Source organism: Apium graveolens, chromosome 3 (assembly GCF_009905375.1).
Source record: "Apium graveolens cultivar Ventura chromosome 3, ASM990537v1, whole genome shotgun sequence".
Taxonomy (NCBI): Eukaryota; Viridiplantae; Streptophyta; class Magnoliopsida; order Apiales; family Apiaceae; genus Apium; species Apium graveolens.
The window spans coordinates 12,225,809-12,252,696 of NC_133649.1; the positions used below are offsets into that span (position 1 = coordinate 12,225,809).

General features: G+C 37.4%; 7 protein-coding genes across 7 annotated transcripts; 2 read left to right on the top strand and 5 right to left on the bottom strand.

The window, feature by feature from the left end:
- Positions 1-2,425: 2,425 nt before the first annotated feature.
- On the bottom strand, positions 2,426-4,998 carry LOC141713884 (uncharacterized). Its single transcript, XM_074517449.1, has 3 exons — positions 4,896-4,998; positions 4,223-4,697; positions 2,426-3,527 (listed from the first exon to the last, which is right to left on the bottom strand). Exons 1-3 carry the CDS (start codon positions 4,996-4,998, stop codon positions 2,426-2,428), a joined length of 1,680 nt encoding a protein of 559 aa, XP_074373550.1.
- Positions 4,999-5,019: 21 nt separating this feature from the next.
- LOC141713885 (uncharacterized) lies at positions 5,020-5,693 on the bottom strand. The gene is made up of 2 exons (XM_074517450.1): positions 5,511-5,693; positions 5,020-5,460 (listed from the first exon to the last, which is right to left on the bottom strand). The coding sequence occupies exons 1-2, from the start codon at positions 5,691-5,693 to the stop codon at positions 5,020-5,022; spliced, it is 624 nt and encodes a 207-aa protein (XP_074373551.1).
- Positions 5,694-6,816: 1,123 nt separating this feature from the next.
- LOC141710597 (ammonium transporter 2 member 4-like) lies at positions 6,817-8,667 on the bottom strand. The gene is made up of 3 exons (XM_074513167.1): positions 8,077-8,667; positions 7,516-7,801; positions 6,817-7,430 (listed from the first exon to the last, which is right to left on the bottom strand). The coding sequence occupies exons 1-3, from the start codon at positions 8,665-8,667 to the stop codon at positions 6,868-6,870; spliced, it is 1,440 nt and encodes a 479-aa protein (XP_074369268.1). The 3' UTR covers positions 6,817-6,867.
- A 473-nt stretch (positions 8,668-9,140) lies between these two features.
- LOC141710598 (B3 domain-containing protein Os03g0212300-like) lies at positions 9,141-11,604 on the bottom strand. The gene is made up of 4 exons (XM_074513168.1): positions 11,429-11,604; positions 10,085-10,373; positions 9,954-10,000; positions 9,141-9,737 (listed from the first exon to the last, which is right to left on the bottom strand). Exons 1-4 carry the CDS (start codon positions 11,513-11,515, stop codon positions 9,501-9,503), a joined length of 660 nt encoding a protein of 219 aa, XP_074369269.1. The 5' UTR covers positions 11,516-11,604; the 3' UTR covers positions 9,141-9,500.
- Positions 11,605-12,477: 873 nt separating this feature from the next.
- Positions 12,478-17,921, top strand: LOC141711700 (65-kDa microtubule-associated protein 1-like). Its single transcript, XM_074514345.1, has 10 exons — positions 12,478-12,648; positions 13,602-13,689; positions 13,791-13,994; positions 14,161-14,409; positions 14,500-14,715; positions 15,496-15,651; positions 15,736-16,047; positions 16,756-16,843; positions 17,060-17,208; positions 17,389-17,921. Exons 2-10 carry the CDS (start codon positions 13,618-13,620, stop codon positions 17,680-17,682), a joined length of 1,740 nt encoding a protein of 579 aa, XP_074370446.1. The 5' UTR covers positions 12,478-12,648; positions 13,602-13,617; the 3' UTR covers positions 17,683-17,921.
- A 2,845-nt stretch (positions 17,922-20,766) lies between these two features.
- Positions 20,767-22,946, bottom strand: LOC141710599 (indole-3-acetate O-methyltransferase 1). The gene is made up of 4 exons (XM_074513169.1): positions 22,742-22,946; positions 22,216-22,635; positions 21,517-21,792; positions 20,767-21,259 (listed from the first exon to the last, which is right to left on the bottom strand). Exons 1-4 carry the CDS (start codon positions 22,853-22,855, stop codon positions 20,906-20,908), a joined length of 1,164 nt encoding a protein of 387 aa, XP_074369270.1. The 5' UTR covers positions 22,856-22,946; the 3' UTR covers positions 20,767-20,905.
- Positions 22,947-25,082: 2,136 nt separating this feature from the next.
- Positions 25,083-25,982, top strand: LOC141713886 (uncharacterized). The gene has a single exon (XM_074517451.1). It carries the CDS (start codon positions 25,083-25,085, stop codon positions 25,980-25,982), a length of 900 nt encoding a protein of 299 aa, XP_074373552.1.
- The last annotated feature ends 906 nt before the right edge of the window (positions 25,983-26,888 follow it).

Consider the following 26,888-nt stretch of genomic DNA (forward strand, 5'->3'; position numbering starts at 1 on the left):
CTATCGTCCCTCTCTAAAAAATCTCTCGATCTCTCGCTCTTCTCTCTCTGCAATTCTCGATGCATCTCTCTCTTTCTCTCGTCTGGTTTTTCCCTGCCCGTCTGGTAATTCCTCCGCCCTGTGTCCTATTTTCCGGTGAGAGCTCGCCGACTTCTCTGGTTGTTGCGCGTTTGAGCGCGTGTATGGTGTGTGTGTGTGTGTATCAGTTGTGCCTGTGTGTGTATTGATTGTGTGTGTGTGTATGCGTGAGTTGTGTGTGTTACAGTGGCGTATGGTGGTGGTTCTGCGGAACGCCGCCCGTGTTTCCGGCCACATCTTTGGTTGTGTTCAGTTTGTTCCGACTCTGGTGTGTATTTTGTGCGTGTGCTGCTCGCGTATTGCATGCCTGATTCAAAGTTTTATTTTATTTTCTGCAGGATTAATTTTGATGGCTTTCGTGAAATAAATAATAAAATTTGTGCGGGAAAATTTTAACTATAAATCGGTAGAATTTATTTGGAAACCCGACAAGTATCGGGCACCAATAAATTTTACCGCCGTAGGCGATGAGCCTCGGCGAGCCGACGGTGGACGATGATGATGTATATCCGAGTCCTAATATATTTTAAAATAAATAAATATAAAAATATGTATAATAATAATTTAGTTTAGATCGGTGGTTGGGATTTAGGAAATGAATTTCGGTTGTGATATTAGTGAAATTAATTGTTGAATTGAGATTGCGAATGATGATCTGTTATTGTGGATTGTGATTGTGGACGTCGATTATATTCGACGGGTAGTCCGATAAACAAAGGAGATGCTGCCCGATTTTCGGGAGCGTATCTTGTGAAATATCGGAGCTGCCACTCGAATGTAAATAGTTATATAGATATAAATAAATATTTTTTAAAATATAACGGACAACTTGTTTCCTACAACGATGAGTATATGTGCTTTTCCGAAAACGAATATTGAATCGAGATTTGATTATATGAATCTTGTATGTTACCTGTACTATAGTAATGTATATAAGTACGAGTCGAGATTGTTATCATTGGATAGGATTGGTATCGAGGATATGTCAAGCATACCTGGTCGTCTAACGTAGGGTATTTCGACCCTGTAGGTTATAGTCGGGAAACCGAAAGTGGACGTTGGACCAAAGATAACCTAGTGGACAGTCGACGAGCTCAGTAGGGTTTCAACCGAAGAACCTGAGTATTGAAGTCGAATCCAAGGTGATCTAGTGGTTAGATGATAAAGCCTGAGCGTCCGAGTCGGCTCAGAGTCGATCAGTAATAGTTGTAAAGCTCTGCAAGGCAAGTACCCCTGAACTAATCTTTTACAGTTCAATATATATGAATAGTTGTGGATTTCAATTATGTACTGGAACAAAACGTTTTAAGTTACGTATTCCCCGTATTTAAATATATTTTACTAAATGATGTTTTGGGGAAAAAGTAACTTCTGAAAATGCCTATCTCTAGACTGTGATTAAAATTAAAAAGGGATTTTTAGAATGTGTGTTGTAATCGTTTGAAAAGAGATAGGTGTAATTGATTTTGAAAACTGGATAAAAATGAATCAGATATTGGATGGTCAGTGGCGTAAGAGGCCCGTTATTAGGTAACGGCCCAACAAGTGGTTGCGTAAGAGGCTAAGTCGGATGCGCGCACGGGTAGGCCGCTTAGTCCAGCATAACAGAGACCTAGCTAGTCTCTGAGTTCCGGAACAAATTATGGTGGGATAGACTGATCAGCTGTCTCTAGAATTCATCTATTTTTATATCTGATTTTGGTTAATAGTTCCCGTAACGGAACAAATGACTTGTGGTCCCCGTAACGGAACAAATGATTTATGGGTCCAGTAATGGACAGTGGTTTTGGAAAGGAAATAACATGCTAAAATTTGACTATGGTATTTTATCACAGCACACTACATATGTTATTGTTTTCAGAGCATGCTAGTTTTGATATCCAGTTTATACATGTTTTACTGGTTTTTTTTAACGAGTTATGAATTATGTTCCTATAACTGCTTTACTTTAAATCGTTTTTACTTTTTATTCATATAGTGGTACTGCTGAGCAATTGATTGCTCACCCTTGCAGAATGTTTTATATATGACTTGCAGATGCCTAGGAGATTCTTTCGTGGTAGTCAGGGCAGAGTTTCAGTTCCTTTCGTGTCAGACTCCTCTGAGGTAGATGTGTTGGACCAAAAATGGTCTATTGAGTTGTTGTAGTAAGTTAGTTGTGTCAGGTCGGTTTGTGTAAGTTGGAGTTGTAGTAATTGTAACCGAAATCATACTTAAACATGGAAAAGGTCTTGGAGAAAGGGGTCATATTATATTCTATCATTGAATTGGTTATATTATGTTTATTATTATTGTTGTTGATGACGTCAACTCCTGACCCCGGGGTTGAGGTCGTCACATTATCACCTCACCATGAGATGACCCTGCAAGCTGTAATAATTAAGTCATCCATATACACTAAAACATGTAGTGACACATCCCCTTTGGTATAATAAAACAGAGAATAATCTGCGTATGACTGCTTGAAATCAAAAAATTTCAATGTTGCTGATAGTTTTGCAAACCATTGTCTAGGAGTCTGACGGAGACCATATAATGATTTTCTAAGTCGAAATACCTTACCAGGAAAGAGTGAATTAAAGCCCGGAGGAAGTTTCATATAAACCTCCTCATCCAGATCACCGTGGAGAAAGGCGTTGTGCACGTCCATTTGATGAAGTTCCCAATTCTTAGCCGCTGCAACCGCTAGAAACATTCTCACTGTCACCATCTTTGCTACAGGAGCAAATGTCTCACCGAAATCAATACATTCTTTCTGCCTGTTCCCAAATACCACAAGTCGTCCCTTGTAACGTTCAATTGAACCATCTTCTTTGTACTTGATTTTGTAAACCCATTTATAACCTAGGGCAGTTTTTCCCGGAGGCAAATCCTCCAAAGTCCAAGTACCATTTTTTTCCAATGCATCAATCTCTTCTTTTATGGTTGTACGCCACTTTGAACTCTTATTTGCCTCCGAAAAGGAAATTGGTTCTTCACCTGCAGTAATTGCTGCCAAAAACTGTTTGTGTCTCACAGAAAATGCATCACAATTTACATAATGAGCTAAATGGAATGGTGTACGTGAGGCCCGATTTGGAGATGGTGAAGCAATAGCAGCGACGGGGTTTTTGACATGAATAGTATGAGTGATGAAATCTGTGAGGCGTGATGATGGTTTACGAAGACGATGTCCCTTACCGAGAAGCTCTACAGGAGCAATATTTTCTGTTGATGTAAAATCAGTACTATCTGAATGAGTTGAATTTATATTGACATCACTAGACTGCTGATCATTATTTGGAGACTGCTGATTAGAGAGGAGGTTTTGTTGTTCCATATCATTAGTGGACTGATTTGACACCATATGATGAAAGGGCTGATTTATAGTTACTGCTACCTCCAAATCATCATCCACAAACCTATTTGGGGTATTGACTGAGCTAGGCACACTCATCATATTATCAATACTGTTGTCAATAAATGGGAATTTATTCTCAACAAATTCAACATCTCTAGATATGAAATACACTTTCTTGTCCAAGTCATATAATCTTCATCCTGTTTTACCAAACGGATAACCCACAAAAATACACCTTCTTGATTTTGAATCAAATTTATCCTTAACTCTAGGACGATTATTTCCATAGCATAAACATCCAAAAATACGCATGGTAGAATAATTTGGTGATTTTCCGAACAAAATGTCATAAGGAGATTTATTTTGTAAAATTGGTGTAGGAGTTCGGTTAATGACATAGGTTGCTCTACACTGTCACCCCAAAAATTAATAGGTAGGTTGGCTTGAAATCGTAAGGCTCGAGCAACATTTAAAATATGTTGGTATTTTCTTTCTACCCGACCATTCTGTTGGGGTGTATCTACACATGAAGTTTGATGTAAAATTCCATTTGCAGCATAAAAATCACTTAAACAAGTAAATTCTCGACCATTATCGCTCCTCAGTATTTTTACCTGTTTACTGAACTGTGTTTGTACCATGGAACAAAAGTCTTTAATTAATTGTCCAACTTCACTTTTTGCACTCATCAAATAAACCCACACAGCCCTTGAATAATCATCAACAATTGTGAGAAAATAATATGCACAACAACTAGAAGCAATTTTATAATCCCCCCAAATATCACAGTGAATCAAGGCAAACATTTCAGTAGCTTTATTATCACTTAAAGGAAAAACACTTCTCTTTTGGTGAGCTCGCAAACAAACTTCACACTCACATGAATCTTTGCTCAACATATGAGCTTTATTTTCACTTCTTGCAAAAAATGGTAAAAGAGAAATAACTTTATGAGATGGGTGTCCAAGTCCTTGATGCCACAGCTTATGTTGGTCTATCAGTCCCACTTGGTTTGCTTGAATATGATGATTCTGCTTGTACCAATAAACCCCGTCACTTTGTTCACCCGCTCCAATCAGGGTCCTCGAATTGCGGTCATGTATTACACAAAACTTATCAGTAAATGTGATCCTGTAAAATGAAGTTGCAAGCAATTGTAAGACAAAAATCAAATTGCAGTTTAACTCCGGAACATAAAGTACATCAGTTAAAATTAATTTATCACCCAGTGCAACACTTCCTTCTTTTGTCGCCATAACTTGTTTACCGTTTGATAAACCTACCGGAGAAGGTGAATTATCATTCAAAAATTTGAACAAGCTCGTATTCCCACTCATGTGATTTGAACAACCCGTGTCAATAATCCATCTATTGGAAAGAGTCTTACCGTCAAGTTTGGCACTGGAGGAATTGATATTTGCAGAGTTAAATATATACATTATTTGTTGCCACTACTCATTTGAAATTGAAGGAATACCAAGGCGATCCCCTTCACCAATAGTTTGTGGTGATGGACTACTGCCAGTGGCACGACCTGCAGCATTGGCTGTGAGGTTTCCTCGACCTCGAGAGCTACCCATTCTACCACCACGACCAACGCGTCATCTCCCCCTTGCTGCTGCCCTGTTCTCTGCATACCACCAATCTGGATAGCCCAACAATTCAAAACAATTATCCTGCCCATGTCCAAGCTTGCCACAATGTGTGCAAGTCACATTAATTTTCTGCCTTTCAGATGCTCTTACAGTGCCACGACCCCTTGTTGTACCTTGCATCGCAAAACCAACTACCTCATTTTTCTTGTCTGATGTACGATTAAGCATATGATTACGTTCCCGTGTTTGTGCCTTATTAAGTACAATATTCAGCGAGGGTAGCGGATCTTGCATCAGTATATTAGTCTGAACATTTTCATATATTGTCGAATCAAGACCAGATAAAAATTGATGAACCGATTCATCCTCACGTTCCTTTGCCAAGGCAGTCTTTGAGCCACATGTGCAAGCACAAGAGCATGGAGGAGTCAAGTATGAAGCCAATTCCTGCCATAATTTTCGTAGCTTATTGAGTCTCCACATTGTGTACAAGTTACAATGAGTTCATTAATGCGGGGACCGTTTCCAGCCGAGAACCGAATTCGAATGTCATCCCACATGTCCTTTACGTTGTCCGTAATAGGGACAGATGATCGAATGGATGCATCAAGAGTGTTTTGAATCCAAGCACCGAGTATAGAATTAACTTGCACCCATTGAGCCTTCTGGTTAGTTTCCATTGGTATCTTGATTGTGCCATCAATAAATCCAATCTTATTCTTAGCCCGCAAGGGTTGGCTCAGCTGGTTAAACAAGGGATAACTATCCTCTTGGTCACAGGTTCGAATCCCACGGGAGGAAAATTTATGATTATGCCTCTTGAGTTAGAGCATATATGTCGCTTAAATGCGGTTTACCTTTGTTCACGTGGTTTGCAGGCTATTGCGTGAGTCCGTAGGATTTACCCATTGCGCACCCGAAGGGTAGCGGCTGCGGGTTACCTACGATAAAAAAAAATCCAATCTTATTGTTTGCCTTAAACGTATTTCGCATCGAGTGAGACCATTCCTCATAATTTTCTCCGCGCAAAATCACCGGTGATATGACGATGCTGGTATTTGATGAGGGATGTAGATAATAGGCCGAGGATGCATGGACACCCTTAGTTGTTTTGTCATCACCTTTTCATCATCTTATATTATTCTAACATTATGCGAAAAAAAATTTACGCAAATATCTTCTGAAAAGTATACACGAAGAGGTTACAAAATATATTTTTTAATACTGAGAGTTTAGGAAGTGATACGTTGGGATTTAACCCTTGGATTTTAGAGTTTACGAATTAAATAAAATCTCATCTAAAATCAGTTTTTGTTTTAATGTACATTTAATATTTAGTGTAAATAAATATGTTTAAATCATGCCTATTTCGCTAGATTTGTTCATTCGAAACTATATCTTTATAATTTTGCATGATGTTTACTCATTTAAGAAGTTTTCTCTTCACTGCACTAATCAGCGTTTATAATTTATCTAAAACATTAATTTCATAATAGTAAATGTAAAATATTGGAGGATACTATTAAAACTGTAAATTATAATTATAAATATATATAATATATATAGTTTCTGTGTCATTTTTTGCCAAAATAATAACACCTTGTGTCATTGTTTTACAAAATAATATCAACTTGGTGTTGTTGAACCATTGTACTAGTAGTAAAAGGCCAGTTTGCAAAGAATGAAAGAGAATGTTATGCGAGGCTCTATTAGTAATGTTTTAGCTTATAAAAAATAAAATATGTTGATTATGTGATATTTTGTTAAACAAATAGGCATAACAGCCTTTCAATTACTCTACAGGTAAGCTCTTAGTCTCTTACATAGTTCAAGCTAGATGATAATATTTGGTTGTCATACCATTTGTGAAAGCTCATAACTAGCGGTCTTTGTCATACTAGACGGAAACTCGTCAACATCATAAACTGAATTGTTCTTTGACATCTGATACTTCTCTCCATCATCCCACAATGCATAAGCTATCTCTCCATGCACAGCTTCATCTCCGATTTCTAGTTCCTCTTCGCTCATTCTGAGGGGAACTATTAGCTTAATGAACAAACAAATCACACTTGTTGTCACTACATTGAGACACACAATGAATGCTATTCCCAATAGTTGAACTCCCATTTGTTTAAATCCCGCAGCTCTTCGCCCTGTTTGGAGTCCATAAGCGAGACCGGTGTATTTTTCCCAGTCAGGTACCAGGAAGAAGAGGCGGCTGAGTTTTGGTACAGCAAAGAAACCTGTGAGGATCCCCCCTAGAGCCCCGGCTATGGCATGTGTGTGTAAGACTGCAAACGTATCGTCCACTTGATTTAGTAGAGGTATCTTGTGGTGGAGTATCATCATTGTGTACCAAGGAACACTTCCTGAAACCAATCCCATTATTATTGCTGCCCAGCATTGTACCACACCTACATGGTTCATGAAAAAAATCACACATTTAGCACTAAACAGTATTGAGCAGAAAATTATTTAATGAATGCTTATATTATGTACCAGCAGCCGGAGTGATGCAAACCAAACCAGTGATCATGCCCTGCATAGCACCAATGATAGAAGGCTTGCCGAAGACAGAGAAGTCAAGAATGAGCCAAGTGAGAAGGCTGGTTGCTGTGCAGACATGGGTATTGAGGGCAGCTAGTGCCGAGTCTGTACTTGCCACGTAAGGAGCTCCACCGTTGAACCCTGTCCACCCCATCCATAGCAGGCCTGCGCCTGCCAGCATCATCAGCACATTGTTTGGAGGGAACCTCTCTCTGTCCCTTCTACTCCTAGGTCCTACCTATAATAAGTGGATGAATATCTCGTAAAAAGGATTTAAAAGAAAATTAATTATACTGTAATAAACATCTACACACACTACTCTGCCTAAGCTTTACTTATTGGTTACAAGTTCATGTCTTAGTATCTGAGTGATTTATTTAATTCATAATGAACTTACCAATTCATTGCTATCTAAACCAATATATGTCGCGTCAGCTTACATTTGAACAAACTTATTCTGTTATTCATGTCTTACTAACTATAAATTACTGTATTATTGGTTGAAATACTTACCCAACAAGCTGCAGTGAATCCAGCAACACCAGCAGAGAGATGAATGACATAACCACCAGCAAAATCAATAACCCCGAGTTTTGCCAACCATCCATCAGGGCACCATATACTATAAGCTCCAATAGTATACGAAAAGGTAAGCCATAAAGGCACAAACAACATCCACGCTATAAAATTCATTCTCCCTAAGAGTGCTCCAGCTATCAAAACCAAAGTAATTGCTGCAAACATGAACTGAAACAACACCATGGTAGCATTAGGAAAATACCCCAAAAATGCTTGGTCCAGTAAAAACTTCTGGTCTAAAGTAACATGATCTGGTTTCCCCAAAAACTCCACAAGATTTTCGCCAAATGCCATCTGAAAACCCCATCCAACCCAACACACCATCACAGCTGCAAAAGCGTATAAAGCCATGAATGCAGAGTTTATGACCCATTTCTTTTTTACCATGCCTCCATAGAGGAGCATTAGCCCGGGGACAGTCTGAAGACCAACTAGTGTAGCCGCGGTGAGCTGCCAAGCATTGTCACCCTTGTTCATCCATTCTGGACTTGCTTCGTCTGGTATCAGGTTCGAAGGGAACTCCATATTTAATCTAAGATATAAATATTTGAGCTAAGAGCCTATAAATCTTCTGCAGAAACTTTAAGGAAACTTAAAATTCTTCTAGTATACATTTACTACAAGATCGAATGCAATATCTGATTATAGGACTAAGAGAGGAGAGAGATAAATTGCATAAAGATAACAAATGGCAAATGCATGAAGTATGGTGCATATGGTGTCTTAGTGTATACTTTTGTCTAGGGATATATAGCATCTATTGCCGGCATATACAAATGGTTGTATAGTATAACTGAATGTAGGCAAATTGTCACCTTTTGTTGTTATGTAGTCCATGTTTTAATAGAAAAGGATACAAATAGATAGCCTTCTTCTTAAAATAACATATGCACTTAAATGAATCCAGGGTCCTTGACCTGGTATTAGCCTCTTCAACAGTAATGAATCTATTTCAATAATGTACAAGTAATACTTGGAAGCATCGCCTTATTCTTTTAAATGCATGTCTTTGTCTATGAGACAACACTTTTGCAAGTGAATTCCAATTCTGAACTATTCATGCAGGCAATATAGTGTTGAATCATGAAACTAATACGCAGCACATAATTCGTCTCCGTGTCTGCCCCTTGGCCTGGAGTTATAGCTGTTAACGTCGTTGCAGCAGAATGTTTGGATCAAGGAATGTGAATCACTTGAGCTATTATACGAAACCTTGAAGGTAAAATATTGGTTTCTGAGGTGTTTTTTCTTGAAAAAGTGAGACACATCAAAATACAAAACAAATATAAATTTGATCACCTAATTTGTAAAGGGGTCGAAATAAGTTTCTTAGTTGCTCAGGCTAGATAAATAAGAAGCTATGAACGTTTAGAGATATCAACTGTAAAAGCAGTATCATGTTCTGAGATCAACTTAAATGTCACAGTGTCGCCTACTTTCACTTTGTTGTCCTTGTAAAACTGGATCAAACCTGCACCAAATCGTGGCCTGTTACATTCATAGCCACCACAGTTCACCACCCACGAATTGTTTGCAACCTTTAACGTACACTTTGTCTGATTGTTTAAGAGCTTCCCTATTTCTTTCGGTATATTCTGTAATAAAGTTGTCAAGGAGAAAAATATAAACAAGTGATTTTGATAACATGATTTAAAAGTTTACAATCATTAATCTCATGAAACAACAAGTTTATCGGCTTGGTTAGTGTACTCAGAAGTGCTTAAATTAAAGGGTTACAGGATTAAAGTTTAGAAGTGTTGGTGAAATGTGTACAACATATTGTCATGATATAGAGAGGCTCTAGTATTTACCACATAGCGCAAGTAAGCTGGTCGCAAAGTAACTTGGAATGTGTTACCTGCGTGTAATTCATATCAAGAGAATGCACAATCAGGGAATGCACATTATAATTTATAATTGAGATCCTTCTAAAAATACATACAGGGTTTTTTTGTTGTTGTAATAGCTTTAGTATCTGGAATTTTTTTGCGACATCCTTTCTTGTCCCATATGCCAACATGGAACTTCGAGTTCCCCATGTAAGAGAACACCAGAAAATCTCCGGAGACTAAAGCACTATCTTTGACAAACTCTGTCCAGCCATTCTCGAGATATAAGAGGTGGTCATCAAGCTCTTTCACTGTTACACGCCATGTTTTACCACGGCTCTCAAGTATGTAATCGGAGGGGAAGACACCTTCTAATTTCTTATTAAATGTCGGTGGTATTTTCTACACGACAAGATATAACAATTCAAAAGGATTGCCAAGACAAACTGGATAAGTAAAATTATAGATTCAATCTACCAATGTAGTTGTCAATTGTCAATTACACTAAAATTAAAATATAGAAGTGTGCCAAAGACGTTAAAATTAAAATTCTTCCAACAAGCCTTAAACCGGCAAGGTAAAACTAAAGTGGTAAGTGAGCATTTTAATTAAGTTTTTTTTTCAAACTTGGTTAGAGTGACAGTGTTACATCAAAACAACCTCTTATACTTTACTTCAATGTTGAACTCATATTCACTGATGTATACTAATCTGAGACTTAATTAAAGTTTTAACACGATTTAACTGGAACTCGTTTCAAACTGTTTCTTAAAAAGGAGTTTATGTGATTGCTTCATAAAATAACTCAACATTGTCATGTTCTAGTAAATTAAACTCAGTTTTTCTGTCAATCACTTACAAACATTACTTTAAACATTCTTTGCGACTAAATATATAATTCTGAGTTAAGTTCTATGAATTCCTCATTTTTTGTGTAGTCCCGATATTAAGTTAAATATTGTAGAAAAATATTATTTTGTGATAAACATCATTATTTTAGTGAAAATTATGCAAAACACATACAATTTACGAGTAAAAATTCTCAAAACATATTATTTTACAAAACATCTTCAGCTTACAGAATATACATCCGGAACATCTGCAATATTTTACGCAGAAATTGAGTGAACTTCAGGATTCCAACAAAACAAGGAGTCAGTAGAACTTTCTTAATATAATTCTTTGCAACTACCATTACTTCTACTCTTTTTGTAGCCGATTGTAAAATCTTCCTAATCTTCAACCCTATATAATTAACCTAAACAAGTTATTGGTTCTAACTTCCATCTATCTATAAGCTAGTTAAACTACTAATAGAACAAATAGAATGAATTTAAAGCATATATAAACAAAAACATATATGCATTGTAAATTTGTACATATTATCAAGTACATACCAGACAGAACACAAGACAATAAACACTGATAAAGAACATGAGGAAGGAGATGTCAGATACCAGATGTTCGGATGATTCAACAGCGAAAAAGATAATGCGAAACTCAGGACATGCATCATACGTATCTGCTTCTTTTACCGCCTTCATGTTCTTCTACACCAGTAGAAATTGGTAAACTAAAATAGATTTGTATCAAACGAGAGAGTTTCTGCACGTAACAGCTTTCCGAATTTATAATCGTAATTGCAGGATATATATATATATATAATTTGTAAAATTAACTTTGTCTAATATACCGCCAGTGACTGACAGAGAAGCGGAGCCCAGCCCATCAAACAACTCTGATAGGCCAAATCTGGGTTTAAGACATCTGGGCCATTTTGTTAATCTGCGCAGCGTCGATTTTAATAAGGCCCAATGTGCTTTATCATTTTCTCATGTTGAAATTAAATGAAATTTGGATTAAGATTGGACAAAATTCTGTTCGGATATTTTCGGATCATAACTGAATCATTTTTTTCAATTTGCGAGATTTAAATAATATTTTTTTTATAAATGAAGTATTTTTAATATTATAATGTGCTTTTAAAAATAAATTATGATTAAATAATTATCTTATCATAGACGCAAAATTATTTTAAGTATAAATTTTGCTTAATTCGGGTCATATTAAATTTAGATAATATATTATTCGATTTTAATCAGTTCCAAATTGTAATCAGATCCAAAATTTCGTACCAGTTTCAGTTAAAATTTCGGTTCAGGTAATTTTCAGATCAATTTAAATTAATTTTCGAATAATTATCAAATAATATGATTCACATATCGGATCAGATCCCGATTTCATAAATTTCGATTCAATTAGTCTGATCCAGACCCACGTTGACCAACGGATCTACTCCCCACCTCATCACAAATTATTCATTTTAATTTAAAAAGATCCCACATATTATAATCTACTAAAAAATAGCACTCCTAATTAACTAAAAAATATATATTTAATTACTGGTCAAACTTGAAAAAGAGCAAGAAGTCAAAGTGTCCCGTGTAAGAAACGGTAAAAAAAGGTCCCAATCCCGGGCGTTAAATGTTCGAATCCAAAATTCAAAATCTCGAGGACAATTATACTCTCTCTGTTTCAGGGTACTTGAGTTTAGATACACACACCCACTATAAACACACACTTATAATTAATTTGCCCATCACAACACGCCATTTCCTGTCCTTCACTGAACCCATATCCATCACACACATTCAGATCTGACTGTACCGTTCTTTCTGTAAGTTTTCACACTCTTTTCTTACCCCCCCCCCTTTTTCTTGTTTTTTTTATGTACAAAACAATGTTTGTTTAATTTCTTCTTCTATACGAGACTTGCTTGTTGTAAAATCTTGATTTTGGGTTTATGTGTTCAAAACCCTAATGGGGTTTTTTTGTGTTTGTGTGTTTTGTTTTTGAAATTTGACTTGTAACTGCCATTTTGTTGAAGATTGTAATGACTGGCATTTGTTTTCTTGAAATTTAAAAACCCTATTTGGGGTTTTATTGGAATTGAATTGCTTTAACTTGACCCCATTTTCTGTGAATTTCACTTTTAGTTTCTGGAAATTTGGTTAATCCAAGTGCGTGTGAGTGTGTGTGTGTGTGTGTGTGTGAGAGAGAGAGAGAGAGAGAGAGAGAGATGATATAGTCTGTGTATATATATGGGGGCGGGGAGCAGAGAGAGACAGACAGACAGAGATGAGAGAGAGATGAGGAGAGACAGAGAGATATGAGAGAGAGACAGAGAGAGATATGCGAAAGGCAGAGATATGTGTGAGAGAGAGATGAGAAAAAGACAGAGATTTGAGAGGGGGAGAGAGAGAGAGAGGGAGAGAGAGAGTGTACCTATGTTATGGTTCTTTTTCTTAACAAAGTACTAATTATTTTACTAATTATATTATAACTTTTGGTGTCTTTCTTGAAGTGAAGGCCCCATCAATCACTCTAAGTCTAACAATGATTATTTTGTTGTGGTATGTTATGTCATCTTTAATTTTATGCTAGTGAATGTGACAACCTATTACTGTTTCTATGTTAAGGTTTTGGTTGTGAATGCTATACTTGTATAAGTCTACATGTTAAAGTAATGCATATGAACCTGAATTTGGGACTTACAAATTATATTTTATGGTTTTTTTATGGAGTCTGATTAATATTAAAGAAGCTCTGAACAAACTTTCTGGTGGTTAGTTTGTAGTTGCAACTAATGGCAACAGTGGAAGCTCCAAATCTTCTTACCGGAGAAACAACTTGTAATTCTTTGCTGCAGCAGTTGCAGGTAATACTCTTTTCAAAACTTTGTATAATACGCAGCAGTCAAAACTTAATTACTCTGTGTAATAGTAGTTATATGCAGCACCTAATTGTTTCCGAATGCAGCGTATATGGGACGAGGTTGGTGAAAGTGATAAGGAAAGGGACAAGATGCTTCTTCAGTTAGAACAAGAGTGCTTGGATGTATACAAAAGAAAGGTCGACTTGGCTGCAAAGTCGAGGGCAAAGCTACTTCAGGCATTGGCAAATGCTAGAGTTGAGCTAACAAGTCTCCTAGCAGCACTCGGAGAGACGACTTTTACTGGAATTGTAAGTCAACATTTACTTGATGGAGATTGTTTTTCTTAACTTTATATCTACGAGAACTACAAGTAGCTCGCAAATACAACAGTTAAAGTCCAAACTCTTTAAATGTGTTATGATGTTAGTGACCACTAATCAGATACATTACAATGAATATTTGTTTGATTTGCAGCCTGACAAGACCTCAGGAACAATCAAGGAACAACTTTCAGCTATAGCACCAACACTAGAACAACTCTGGAAACAAAAAGATAAGAGAATTAAAGAGTTCTCTGATGTACAGTCCCAAATACAAAAGATACGTGGTGAAATTGCAGGGACTGGTGAGCATGTTGGGAGCCCTGCAGTTGATGAGTCTGATCTATCTCTAAAAAAATTGGATGAGTTTCGTGCCCAGCTCCTAGAATTGCAGAACGAGAAGGTAAATTTATCATAGATGACATTTCATGTGCTAGACCAGCTTTTTGTTCAAATAGAATGATGACTCTTCTATGTTTGTGTTGTCGTGCAGAGTGACAGGTTGAATAAGGTACTTGAATTCGTTAGCACCGTGCACAATCTTTGTGCTGTCCTTGGGATGGACTTCTTTAGTACTGTGACTGAAGTTCATCCAAGCCTTAAAGACTCTAGCGGTGTGCAATCTAAAAGCATAAGCAATGACACCTTATCTCGGCTAGCTAAGACAGTCTTTTCCCTGCAAGAAGATAAGAAGAAAAGGCTGTGTAAGGTAACAACATTTATACTCAATTTAGCATCTGCAATCTTCTTACATGATATATTATTACTGTTGTTTAATTTTCTAGTCAGATACATTTTCTTTTAACAAATTGTTCATTTTATCTGTTGACTAGAATAATAGCATTTTATCTTAGGGATCCATTGTCCTGGGAGAAAAAACATGTATTGCATCTCCTGCCGTAGACCTTGATGTATCTTTACTGTTAGTGTGTTAATGGCCAGCTCAAGCCATCGCCTATCCTGGCTTTTCATTTTTCACTAAATTTTTTTACAGTTCTAAGGTTACAGAACTCATATTTCCCTCTGTATGAAGTAGGATTTTACAAGAGAAACAAACAAAAAGAGTCTATGCTATTAATCTGTACTTTAAAAACTCAAGTTCTACTAATATATATAATATTGAAAAAAATAATTACAAAATTTGTTGTAAATTATTTTTATTGTATAGCAAGAACACACAAAGCGCACATGGAAATAATGTTTAAAAAGAAATCTATATTAAAGGAATCTTTCTTGCCCACCTTAATATCTACTTCTAGCTCCGCCACTGTACATGGGACTACCTCTTAGGTGTGATGGCAATATCGAAGAGAGAGGTGAATTTGTTCGATCTTTACAGGCTTATAGTCTATTTGGGATTAGATGATAGGCTGTTTTGCTAATATTCTAGTACTTCTAGACTTCTAGATTATTGCAACTAAATGTAGTCAAGTGTACATATTTCAGTTTTGCGCTCAGTGTGGTCATCTTATAATTCTTTCTTCTGCAGCTTCAAGAACTAGCAACACAATTGACTGATCTCTGGAATCTGATGGATACCTCAGAAGAGGAGCGAAGCTTGTTTAATCATGTTACATGCAACATATCAGCTTCAGTTAATGAGGTCAACAATCCTGGAGCTCTCGCTCTGGACCTGATTGAGCAGGTACTTCAGGCTCGCAAATCTTGTAGATTTAAATTTCAGTAGAAGAGGACAGTTGAATGACTGTTCAAATGTTTTCTCTGTCAGGCTGAAGCGGAAGTTCAAAGACTCGATCAACTAAAAGCTAGCAGGATGAAGGAAATCTCTTTCAAGAGGCAAGCTGAACTTGAAGAAATATATGCTCGTGCTCATGTAGAGATTGATGCCGAGGCTGCTCGTGGAAAAATTTTGGCCTTGATTGATTCTGGAAATGTTGAGCCTTCCCAGTTACTAGCTGACATGGATAATCAGATCATAGAAGCAAAAGAGGTGGCTTCCAGCAGAAAAGACATACTGGATAAGGTGGAGAAATGGATGTCAGCTTGTGAAGAAGAGAGTTGGCTTGAAGATTATATGAGGGTATGTTTTTATTTGATTGCTAGGTGATCATGCAGTTGGTAATTTATAAAAATGGTCTAGGATCACAAATTTCTAATACTCAGTCCTGGGGTTGCAAGAGCTTTTATCAACACCTTTAGCTAGTACCTACACAATAACACTTACTGATAGTAATTGTGCCTCAACAATGCTAGAGGAACTATAATCGATTGAGCCTCTTCCAAATGGTTCCTTTTATATTTCTGGGTGCACCAGTTATGGGCAATAAATAGATTCAAAAAAATAAAATCAAATTATTGTGTGAGGGATCATTACAAGGCCAGTCCAGCGATTATTTAAAGATAATGACTATTGTTGTTCAGAAAAAAGAACGAACAGGACCGAAGATTAGATATTTGTGATCCTAAGCCATTTTCAGAAATTACCAACTACATGCCGTCTTTTATATAGTTAGATGGCATGAACTTCATCTATCTGAATTATATAATCCGTCATATATATCTTTTGAGTCTTGTCAAGTATTGCACTTCTCCCACAAATTCCTCAATATGAATGTTTGGATATATCCACATATATATATATATATATATATAGAGAGAGAGAGAGAGAGAGAGTGAGAGAGAGAGAGAGAGAGAACTCAAGTTAGCTTAACATAATCATCAAGTATCTAGCTTCAGACACTATTAGAAGCCTTACTTTCACACTTATCATCTGTATTTGCTTTAATAGGACGACAACAGGTATAACGCGAGCAGAGGTGCACACTTAAATCTCAAGCGTGCTGAAAAAGCTCGGATCTTGGTCAACAAAATTCCAGGTACAAGATAGTTTAAATCTGTTTCCACAGAAATATTTGGGATGCTTTTTAGTAATTTTTTTCATAACCTTTGTTTTATAATCATGTGGGAATCGGTGCTTTATTATGGTCCCATTACCAGCTATTTACGTGAGGGTCAACATCTGTAACCCTTTCACTTTTACATTGAATATTGAATAACCTACAGACTGATCATCTATAAAATTCTTCAATCAGCTCTTGTCGAAACACTGGTTGCCAAAACACGTGCCTGGGAGGATGAACGTGGGTTAGCTTTCACTTATGATGGGGTCCCTCTACTTGCAATGCTCAACGAATATGCAAGACTCAGGCATGACAGAGAAGAAGAGAAAAGAAAGATGAGGGTCAGTCTTAGCTCTTTCATTCGTACTTGGATTGCTGTAGCATGCTTATGCAGTGATAATTAAAAAAAAAAAAACTGACAAGTCTCTGTGTCTTCTTTCAAAAGCTCTAGGTTTGGGCAGTAGTGCTCAAACTTTTCTGTTTGAGATAGTTATATGATTTTTTTTATTGGTGTTGTACAGGATCAGAAGAAGTTCCATGAACAGCTGAACACGGAGCAGGAAGCAATTTTTGGTTCAAAGCCTAGCCCAGCACGATCACTCAGCACAAAGAAGGTGATGGGCTTACGTGCAAATGCAGCGAACGGAACACCTAGCAGAAGAATATCTGCGGCCCATCAAACTTTGTCAAAGTCCATTAATAAAGAAGGGAAGAGGGACATGAGGCCTGTTGCTCCTGTGAATTATGTTTCTCTGGCAAAAGAGGATGCGACCTCGTGCATTTCTGCTGCCGAGCCCTTTCCAGGCTCTCCATAATATTGGAGCAAGTGAGATTAATAGGTTTATACTTTTGTGATATATCAGTCGTTATGGCTAGTTTAGTTGCTGTATTGGACTAGTGGGGATACATAGCTGGACAGGTAGTGATTGAGTGTAGAGACTGGATATCTTCTTCTGTGGTAGCAACTAGCAAGTAGTTTAATATGGGTAAGATTTATTAACATGTATCTATATACTTAGCATGTGCAGTCTCAATGCAAGATGCATGTTATTAACCTGGTCAACATGAAGCACTTATATTTAGTTCTATTCAGTAAAAATCAACTGGAACCTGAAATTATGAAAAATTTAGATGGATTACGCTTTATGAAGAAAAGCTTTTCAACATCGCTTTGCAAATTTTTAAAATTCTACGGTAATACAATTGTTCTCACGCGAGAGTTGTTGACTCTTGAGCGGATACCTGTACTCACAAGTAGACCTAACAATTCGGATAACCGGTTTGGTTTTGGATCGAATCTACTTTTGGATTATGATATATTTGAAGACCATTCGGATTGGATTGCATTGGTTCCGATTGGATCCGATTGATTCGGATCGGGTCTAATACGGATTAAAATCGGATAAAATTATGACCAAGATCGGACAAAATTCTGTTCGGATTAAATTCGGTTCGGATATTTTCGGATCATAACTTATTTATTTTTTTCAATTTTTTAGATTTAAAAAATATCTTTTATTTAATTTATTATTTTTAATGTAATATAATGTACTTTTACAAAAGAATATGATTAAATAAGTATGTTATCATAAATATAAAATTGTTTAAAGTATAAATTTTGCTTATTTCGGGTAATATTTGGTTCAGATAATATATTATTCGGTTTTAATCGGTTCCAAGTTATAATCGGATCTTGTATTTCAGATCATTTTCGGTTAAATTTACGGTTCGGGTATTTTTTGGATCGGTTTAAATCGATTTTCAGATAATTATCGGATTGTATGATTCGGATCTCGGTTTCATAAATTTCGGTTCGATTCTTCGGATACAGACTCATTTTGCCGATCTACGGTCATGAACAAGTGTTATAAGCTAACATTATATCGAGAAAAATGGTTGACAGTCAACTACTCTGCCTGGACCACCATGTCAAGCACTCCTAAGTCCTAGTCTGGCAAACTGTCAAAAACCAGGTCTCATCTGTCAATATAAGTGTATTTGTAGTTATACAATTTGATTAGGAATTACTAAATTTACCATTAAATTACGCTACCTACTCATTTAACTCCCCAAATACACGTACTTAGGGACATATTTCTCTAACTTATAATACCCCAAAACAGGGCTAGCTTCCAAATGTGATTACTATTTACAAATCCGCTAATCTGCTTGTTTAACAGGAACTAGTCTTCCAAATGTGATTACTATTTACAAATGTTGGTGCATTTTGTCTTTGAAATGATTTATGTATTTTTCTGAGAATTAGTAAACTGCCTAACAAGTTTAAGTAGGTTGCTTTCATCATCCATATGGCCATCTTTGTACATGTGCAGTAAGGTTGTTGCATAAGTTAAATTCTTCATTAGTGTATAATTTCTATCACTGTGAACTCATTCAAAGACTTGATATTATAGGCCGGCCTGCATTACTTTTAATCGATACTTTGGTCAGCATCTTGTCTTCACATTAAAATCACCGTATTTATTTAAACTTTGAAGCAATGAAAAATCCGATAGAGCTTCGTCGTAAACTAGTATCTATCTTGTCTTGATGCATCTGAGAAGGTCTCGTCTTTGATTTCTCTTGTGTTGTATGTTTCCTAGAAAACCTTTTATGTTCCTTATAATAAAACCCCCTGGAAACAGCCAAGTTATCGACCCTTTGCTTTGCGTTTTTTAGTTATGTTTAGGCCGAAGAAAGTGAAAAAGGATTCAGGCTCAAGCAGTCCGAAAAATGTTGAGCATAAGCTCCCTAAAGGAACTGCAACCCATGTTTCCAGTGGACGGAGAAGCATGAGCGTGTCTGCAGCATCCATTATTGAGTTCATAAAGCCTAGATACTCATTTTGGGAGAGCAAGAAGAATAAAAAAGAGCGGATGCCTCTGCCTAAAGTAGAAGAATCAGTAAAGCGCGATCAGAACTTGAGAGAATGGATCTTGAGTTCACCTCGTACGAACACTTCAGCTTCCAGCTACAGCAAGCAATCCTCAGGTAGAATTCACCCTGCATTTGAGGAAATCGGTGAGGCTGCCACACCTAAGGTACTGCCTAGAGATGCCTTTTGTTTGGAGGGTTCGAATTTGAATTCTATTAATGATGATGAGGAAGTGGAGAAAAATGATTCAAAAATGAGTCCAAGTGAGAAAAAAAATAGAAAAGTGAGATTTAAGCTACCTCAGGTGGTCGATATCTTCGCATTTGATTCAGAAGATGGGTATTACTTTTCTAAATGAGCTATGCATGAGCCTCCCCTCAAAGAAAAGCACACAAAACAACCTTTTTTTTAGTATGTCTAACTTTCTATTACAGATTTCTTTACTCTTTTGCTGATTAATGTATTTGTAAAGTCTTGCACATGCATTCTATGTGTTTGTAGATGAATGTACTGATCGACTTGGCTAAATAAAATCGAAAAACTTGAGGTCTGTTATGTGAACTAGTCTTTGTTTCCATGTATTTTTCTAGTTGTTCTTTCTGGCATGCTATAGTTATGATTCCAGTAAACTATCATATGAATCAGTAAGAGTAACAAATACAGAGAGCAATATCTGAAATGTTCCTATGCATAGAAGAAATGAAGGCAGGGCCGAACCAGGGGACCGGGGGAAGAACCTAGGCTGAAACCCTGGCTAAGCGGAAAATTTTAGTGGAGATTTTTTTCTTTCTTTCAGATCTCGGTTTTCAGTTAAAAATCAGTAAAAAGGAATTATTAAGCCCCTGCTAGAATCGGAATATTGTTGAAATTCTGGTTCTGCCACTAAATGTAGCCTGTGGTGTTGATTCATCGTTTAATATACTCCTATATGTGTCTCGTGATCTTAACACGGATATTATTAGGAACTCTGAAGTTTATAAATCAGATATATAAACTGATTTCATCGATTACATATGAAGAGCTAAAGAAGATGTAAAGTAAATGATGTAACCGATAAACAGGGTCTCTAACAAACTTTATTTTACCGAATTACGTACAGTAAGTGAAAGTTAAACCACACAATTAAGTAACCAACAAACTGATTGAGACGTTATGTAACATAGTTATGTGAAAGAAAGAGAAGCCACTATATGAAAGAACTGCAACTGCTCCAGAATTTGATCAGCACTAGCAGTGGCTCGAGTTTCGACACGAGAAAACAGATCATGGCTAAGGGAATCACCAATGTGTGCATCAACCAGTACACCACAGACACTCCTGCAAGTATTGGCTAAAGCCCGGCCAATTTCATTAGCATCTTCGGGGTGATTGACCACAAGGGGGCTTCCTCCTCTGAATACCTCTAACTTGTTAATGGCGAATGAGCCGTCAGCCTCCACCACTTCCTTGAAGTCTTGTAGGCTTGCTGCATACACTGGGATGTTGAAACTGTCTCTTTCCTCATTACTAATTAAACCCTGTGTCAATTAAATTAGTACACAATTAGTCAAATAAGTATTTATAAAGAAGTGGCTTAAAAAAGATTAGGAAACAGCCGGGACTAAAATGAATTATGCCTAGCTACTTTTTGTATGTTATCAAGATTACAAGAATTCCACTAATTTTTTAATAACATTCGGGCTTTTAAAATGTTGAGTCGGGATTTCAGTCTAGGTTAGCTCCTGGTTATGTCTTCGAGAACAGGAGAATGATTAGAAATGAGTAGGACGGATACCTCATGAACTAGATCATTCCAAGCATCCTGAAAGTGTGTCCCAAAAAGAAGGCCAGCCCCACCTTGGTCAGTGGGGTTGACAGAAGTCCGGCCCAAGCAGACTAGAAACATGGAACCACCTCTCACCATCTCACGTTTTCTTGACGACAAAAAGTCACCTAAATCAGACTGCCACTGCTTTCGGTACGCTGCCGCCGTGCTCTCTTTTGCACTCTCTATAAATACCTTTCCCTCGTTGTATGCTGTTGATCTCTTATCCATTACACTCTCCGGTACCTGCATTCTAATACTTGAATTACGAATATCTAGTGTTCGAAAATCCTTTTAAATTAAGAAGCTTATAAGTTAGACCATACGAATATCTAGTGTTCGAAAATCCTTTTAAATTAAGAAGCTTATAAGTTAGACCATATTTAAATTTTCAACTTATAAGTTATAAGTCAAGTCAAACGGCCTCATAGTATGATTAGTTGTCTTACATATGCATGCAGGCGCATCTAAGTTTTACACCTAATGGGTTGCCCCTTGAATATTATACTTCCATATAGTACAGTGGCGGAACCAGGATTAATTTATCTTACAAAGACAGATAATAAAATATGTACGGTGAATTATTGGACATGAAATTTCAATTATATGTATGAATTTTTGGATGACATAATTTATATACTATAAAAATGTGAAGATTAGTAAATTAACCTGCGATAGCCAATGCAGAGAAAAGGCCGAGTAGAAGAAGTTAACAGAAGCCGACGGAAACAAACGCCGGTAAAAAGAGCCAGGAACACCGGCAGCAAAGAAAGAGCGGTGACCATTAGCAGCAAGGCACTCCTCCATGCTGCTACCTCCATGATTAGCCAAAGGAGGGAGGAGTTGAAAGAGAGTGTTGAAGTCATTAGAAGGAAGATCAGAGAAGAAAGCCGAAAACTCGGGTGGCTCGATATCTAAGGCCTCATAGCGCTTGATCATGTGTTTAACAATGACATCAATCATGTAAATAGTGTTGCTACCACATGAACATCCCAAGTCCACCACTACAAAGGGCGCTTTGGAGGACTTAATTTCGACTCCGTCTAGGGTTTCTCTTAGAAGGTGAAGCATTGATCTAGCATGCTGAGCCTGCATAACAACATACAATCATTATGTAAAATGTTATATGTACAAATTTGCAAGTGATATGTGAAATAATAAAGGTGTGGTTTAATTAGTTACAAGTAAACTGAACCTGAGCTTGGGAGTTGTTGGCATAGCTAGCCTCTCCTTTGCCACCTTTCATGCTAAACATTCTCTCTAACTTTATCTTGGAAACAACTAAATTATTATCTGCTGATGGAGCCATGTTTGAGTATATAGCATATATATGAACAAGTGAAGAGATTATATAGATGTTAGAGATCGATGTGAGTCAGGAAGAAGCTAGAAATAGTTTCTACTTGATGTAGGTAGATTTATGCACAGCACAGCTATTTATACAGGGATAACAAAGGCTTGGAGCTTGTAAAGTTCAGAGTAGTGCTAGGGTATCAAATTGGGTACAAAAAATAGTTTTATAATAATATGACATCAATGACCTGATAAGAATTATTTAATTGACGAGTTTGTTGTAAATACACCTGGATACAAATTTCATCTTATTATGACTAAAAAGAAAATGTTACCCACCTCGGGTAACTCAACTGATTGCAACTGCACTTAATTTCTTTTGTAATAAATTACTACATGGTTTCGACAATTTTTTAATTTCATATATATAATTCACTTTACATCAAACTGAAATGAAAATATTATGATGTTCACTTCCTCTCTGTCATTTGCATTATAATTTGGAGGTGAAGGAGAATGGGGTGGTGCGGGGTGAGTACACATGTACAAATTATAAGCAAAAGGGGGGCAACCAGAAAACAGCAGGCCCAAGATTGACGCCCAATGTTCATAATTTGCATCTCCGGCCAATCATATTGCCGGACTCCGACCATTTGTTGACACAGACAGATTAGGGAAATCATTCACTTCCAACCCCATTTGCTAGGCCTCTTATCATTTCACATTTCTTCTTTCTGTTTTGTGTGTGTACCTGGGCGCTCTAATATTTAAAAGTTACGATACGTATGCTATGACATAACCGATAAATAATTCAAAACAAAACATTTACGCATGATGAATCCCTTGCCTGAACAACCTATTACTAGTAGACATTTTAAGCTGCCATAGGTCTAGTACAAGGGTTAAGGACAAATATAACAAATGAACTTTAACGAGTAACTTCACAAAGTACTCTTGTGACTGTTTTCTCTCCCTTCTGAGTGAGAGTTTTGTTTTCTCTTCGTTCATGCTTAAATCTAGAGTGTGAATCGTGAGAGCTTCGTTATTATGGCTCGTTACAATGATTTAAACGATCAATTTAATGAGCTAGAGATAGATGATGAGGAGAATTATGCCTTTGTCTTTGGGGATGGGGTTATAAAGGAGACAAATAAATATGATCTCTGTATGGTAGGGAGATTCTTAACGGAGAAACATATTAATATCAATACTATGAAGACTAAAATGGCCGACGTTTGGAGACCGGCTATGGGGATCAACATTAAGGAGTTAGAACCTGGGATTTTTCTATTTCAATTTTATCATAAGGAGGACATGAATTGGAACCTGAAAGGAGGGCCGTGGTCCTTCGATAATGCCATGTTGGTGATGGCTGAGATTCCGAATGGTGAGGATCCAGTAAATGTTCCACTATGGCATGTCAACATGTGGGTGCAGATTTTCGATCTTCCAACTGGGTTCATGTCAGAGGAAGTAGGCAAGCAATTGGGGAATTTTCTGGGTGAATTCTTGGAGTATGACAGCAAAAACAACTCTGGAATATGGAGAGAGTTTATGCGCATTAGGGTAAGATTGGACGTCAGGAAACCTCTAAAGCGCCGGAAGAAACTGATGAAGAAGAATGGTGGGGAAGGCATGGTCTCTTGTAAGTATGAAAGGCTCGGTGAATTATGTTTTACGTGTGGCTTGTTAACTCATATAAAAAGGTATTGTCACAAGTTTCTCAATGGTGCTAATAATGAAGTCAACAAAGAATGGGAAAGCTGGCTAAGAGCCGCACCTAGAAGGAATGGAGGTCCGGCGAAAAGTCGGTGGTTGAGGGAGGAGGATGACAAAGGGTGGGAGGCGCGTCAGGGGCGGTACAGCTCATTTCCGAAATCATGGGAAGTCAGTAGCGAGAAAGGTGGTAATAGCATGATTGTAGGAGATTTCAGCAGGCAAGAGAAGCATGATTTAAGGGATAATAATAATCCCTTAATTATAGATAGACAAGCTAGAGGATCTAGGAGGGAAAATTCAAATTCGAATGAATTAGATGGGCCGAATATTGAGGAGCTGGATGGGCTCCAAATTACGGAACGAAAAAGAATGAGGGGTGGCCCAGAAAGCTATGAAACTATGGACACTCCTGGTGGGCTTGGGTTTACTAATAAAAATAAAGATGTAGTACTTTTTGAATTGGATTGTGCAGCATCAAACAACTCTGAACTGGCTAAGCTTGCTCAGCAAGCTAGCCGGACGTTATGAATGCTATAAGTTGGAACTGCAGGGGACTGGGGAATTCCCGTACAGTTCGTGCTCTTAGGGACGTTGTCAAGTCCTATAATCCCGGTATAGTTTTTCTGATGGAAACACTTTCTAATAAGGAGAGAATTGAGAAGTTACGTGGCAAGCTAGGGTATGATAATCAATGGGTAGTGGATAGCATTGGTAGAGGAGGGGGTCTTGCTCTAATTTGGAAGAATAGTGTGAAGTGTACGGTGATTGGTTCTGGGAATAACTTTATCGATGTTAGTATAACTAACGCTAATGGCTCAGAATGGAGGATGACAGGGTTTTATGGTTTTCCAGAACGTGCTCGTAGAAAAGCATCTTGGGACATGCTGAAACAACTATCTGGTAAGTCTGATCTTCCATGGATAGTGATGGGCGACTTCAATGATATGATAAACATCGAGGACATGAAAGGACCTCATGATCATCCTCAGGCACTATTAGATGGGTTTAAACAAACCATTGAATCATGTGGCCTAATAGAGTTGGATCTCATGGGAGGTAGCTTCACCTGGGAGAAGAGTAGAGGCACTCGTGACTGGGTGCGAGGGAGAATAGATAGGGCGTTTGCTTCTGGTGATTGGTGGAACCTGTTTCCTTTGTGTAAACTGACAGTGCATCATTGTGTCTACTCGGATCATGACCCAATCCATCTGGACATGTATAACACTGAGCATGCTAAGAAAAAAATCAGGTTTCGTTTTGAGAATGTTTGGTTAAGGGAACAAAAATTCCACGAGGAAGTTGCAGCTTACTGGAAACACTTAAAACCAAGTCACTTTCTTCCTAAGCTTCTAGAGCTATCATCTTTTATGAATAAATGGGGGAGAAGATTCTTTAATAAGTTTCGACAGAAAATTATTGAGTAGAAGAAGCAAGTTTTAAAGTATGAGGACTGCGCAAATGATGACAGAACGGGTAAGTACTTTACAGAGAAGAAAATTCTGGAAGATTTGATGCTTAGTGAGGAGTTATATTGGCAACAACGGGCCAAATCGTTTTGGCTACAGGATGGTGACTCGAACTCAAAATATTTCCACGCTTATGCCACTAGTAGGCATAAGAAAAGTCAAGTTTCGTATCTCAGGAATGATAGTGGGGAAGAAATCAGGGAGCACGAGGAGATGTGTGAGATTGTGATTAAGTATTTCAAGAAGATTTTTGGAGGGGAAGAGGATATTCAGATGAATGTGATGGAAACAGGTGAGGTGGTTATAACAGATGTTCAGAATCGTAGCCTTATAGAGGAGCTTAACATGGAAGAACTTTCAGCTGCTATCAAGCAAATGCACCCGGATAAGAGTGCCGGTCCAGATGGACTTAATCCTGCATTCTATCAACACTTCTGGGGCTTATTTGGAAACGATGTCTTCCAGTGCTGTAAACAGTGGATGAACGAGTTGGCATTTTCTCTTGATTTAAATCATACAAATATTGTTTTAATCCCCAAAAAAGACAATGCGGATGATATGAAAGATCTGCGACCCATAGCACTTTGTAATGTGCTATATAAGGTTTTAGCCAAGGTCCTAGCTAACCGGTTAAAAGGCATTTTGCCTGACATCATTACTGATAATCAATCGGCTTTCGTCCCTGGTAGAAATATCACGGACAATGTATTGGTAGCTTTTGAATTGTTGCACTACATGAAGCAAAAGAAAAAAGGAGCTGAAGGAGATGTCGCCCTCAAGTTGGACGTTAGTAAAGCTTATGATAGAGTGGATTTGGGTTTTTTATTTCATCAAATGAGGAAGCTAGGGTTTGACAATAAATGG

Coding starts and splice junctions, on each gene's coding strand:
- LOC141713884 (XM_074517449.1), bottom strand. CDS start 4,998: ATGGGTAGCTCTCGAGGTCGAGGAAACCTCACAGCCAATGCTGCAGGT. Junction 4,698..4,895: donor TGGTGAAGGGGATCGCCTTG/GTATTCCTTCAA, acceptor CTTCTCCGGTAG/GTTTATCAAACGGTAAACAA. Junction 3,528..4,222: donor GATAATAAAGCTACTGAAAT/GTTTGCCTTGAT, acceptor TATTGACAACAG/TATTGATAATATGATGAGTG.
- LOC141713885 (XM_074517450.1), bottom strand. CDS start 5,693: ATGGAAACTAACCAGAAGGCTCAATGGGTGCAAGTTAATTCTATACTC. Junction 5,461..5,510: donor CCCGCATTAATGAACTCATT/GTAACTTGTACA, acceptor AAATTATGGCAG/GAATTGGCTTCATACTTGAC.
- LOC141710597 (XM_074513167.1), bottom strand. CDS start 8,667: ATGGAGTTCCCTTCGAACCTGATACCAGACGAAGCAAGTCCAGAATGG. Junction 7,802..8,076: donor GATTCACTGCAGCTTGTTGG/GTAAGTATTTCA, acceptor CACTTATTATAG/GTAGGACCTAGGAGTAGAAG. Junction 7,431..7,515: donor TTGCATCACTCCGGCTGCTG/GTACATAATATA, acceptor TGAACCATGTAG/GTGTGGTACAATGCTGGGCA.
- LOC141710598 (XM_074513168.1), bottom strand. CDS start 11,515: ATGAAGGCGGTAAAAGAAGCAGATACGTATGATGCATGTCCTGAGTTT. Junction 10,001..10,084: donor TACAACAACAAAAAAACCCT/GTATGTATTTTT, acceptor AATTACACGCAG/GTAACACATTCCAAGTTACT. Junction 9,738..9,953: donor CAGCTTACTTGCGCTATGTG/GTAAATACTAGA, acceptor ACTTTATTACAG/AATATACCGAAAGAAATAGG.
- LOC141711700 (XM_074514345.1), top strand. CDS start 13,618: ATGGCAACAGTGGAAGCTCCAAATCTTCTTACCGGAGAAACAACTTGT. Junction 13,995..14,160: donor AGACGACTTTTACTGGAATT/GTAAGTCAACAT, acceptor TTTGATTTGCAG/CCTGACAAGACCTCAGGAAC. Junction 14,410..14,499: donor TAGAATTGCAGAACGAGAAG/GTAAATTTATCA, acceptor GTTGTCGTGCAG/AGTGACAGGTTGAATAAGGT.
- LOC141710599 (XM_074513169.1), bottom strand. CDS start 22,855: ATGGCTCCATCAGCAGATAATAATTTAGTTGTTTCCAAGATAAAGTTA. Junction 22,636..22,741: donor CCAACAACTCCCAAGCTCAG/GTTCAGTTTACT, acceptor GTTGTTATGCAG/GCTCAGCATGCTAGATCAAT. Junction 21,260..21,516: donor GGAATGATCTAGTTCATGAG/GTATCCGTCCTA, acceptor TAATTGACACAG/GGTTTAATTAGTAATGAGGA.
- LOC141713886 (XM_074517451.1), top strand. CDS start 25,083: ATGAATGCTATAAGTTGGAACTGCAGGGGACTGGGGAATTCCCGTACA.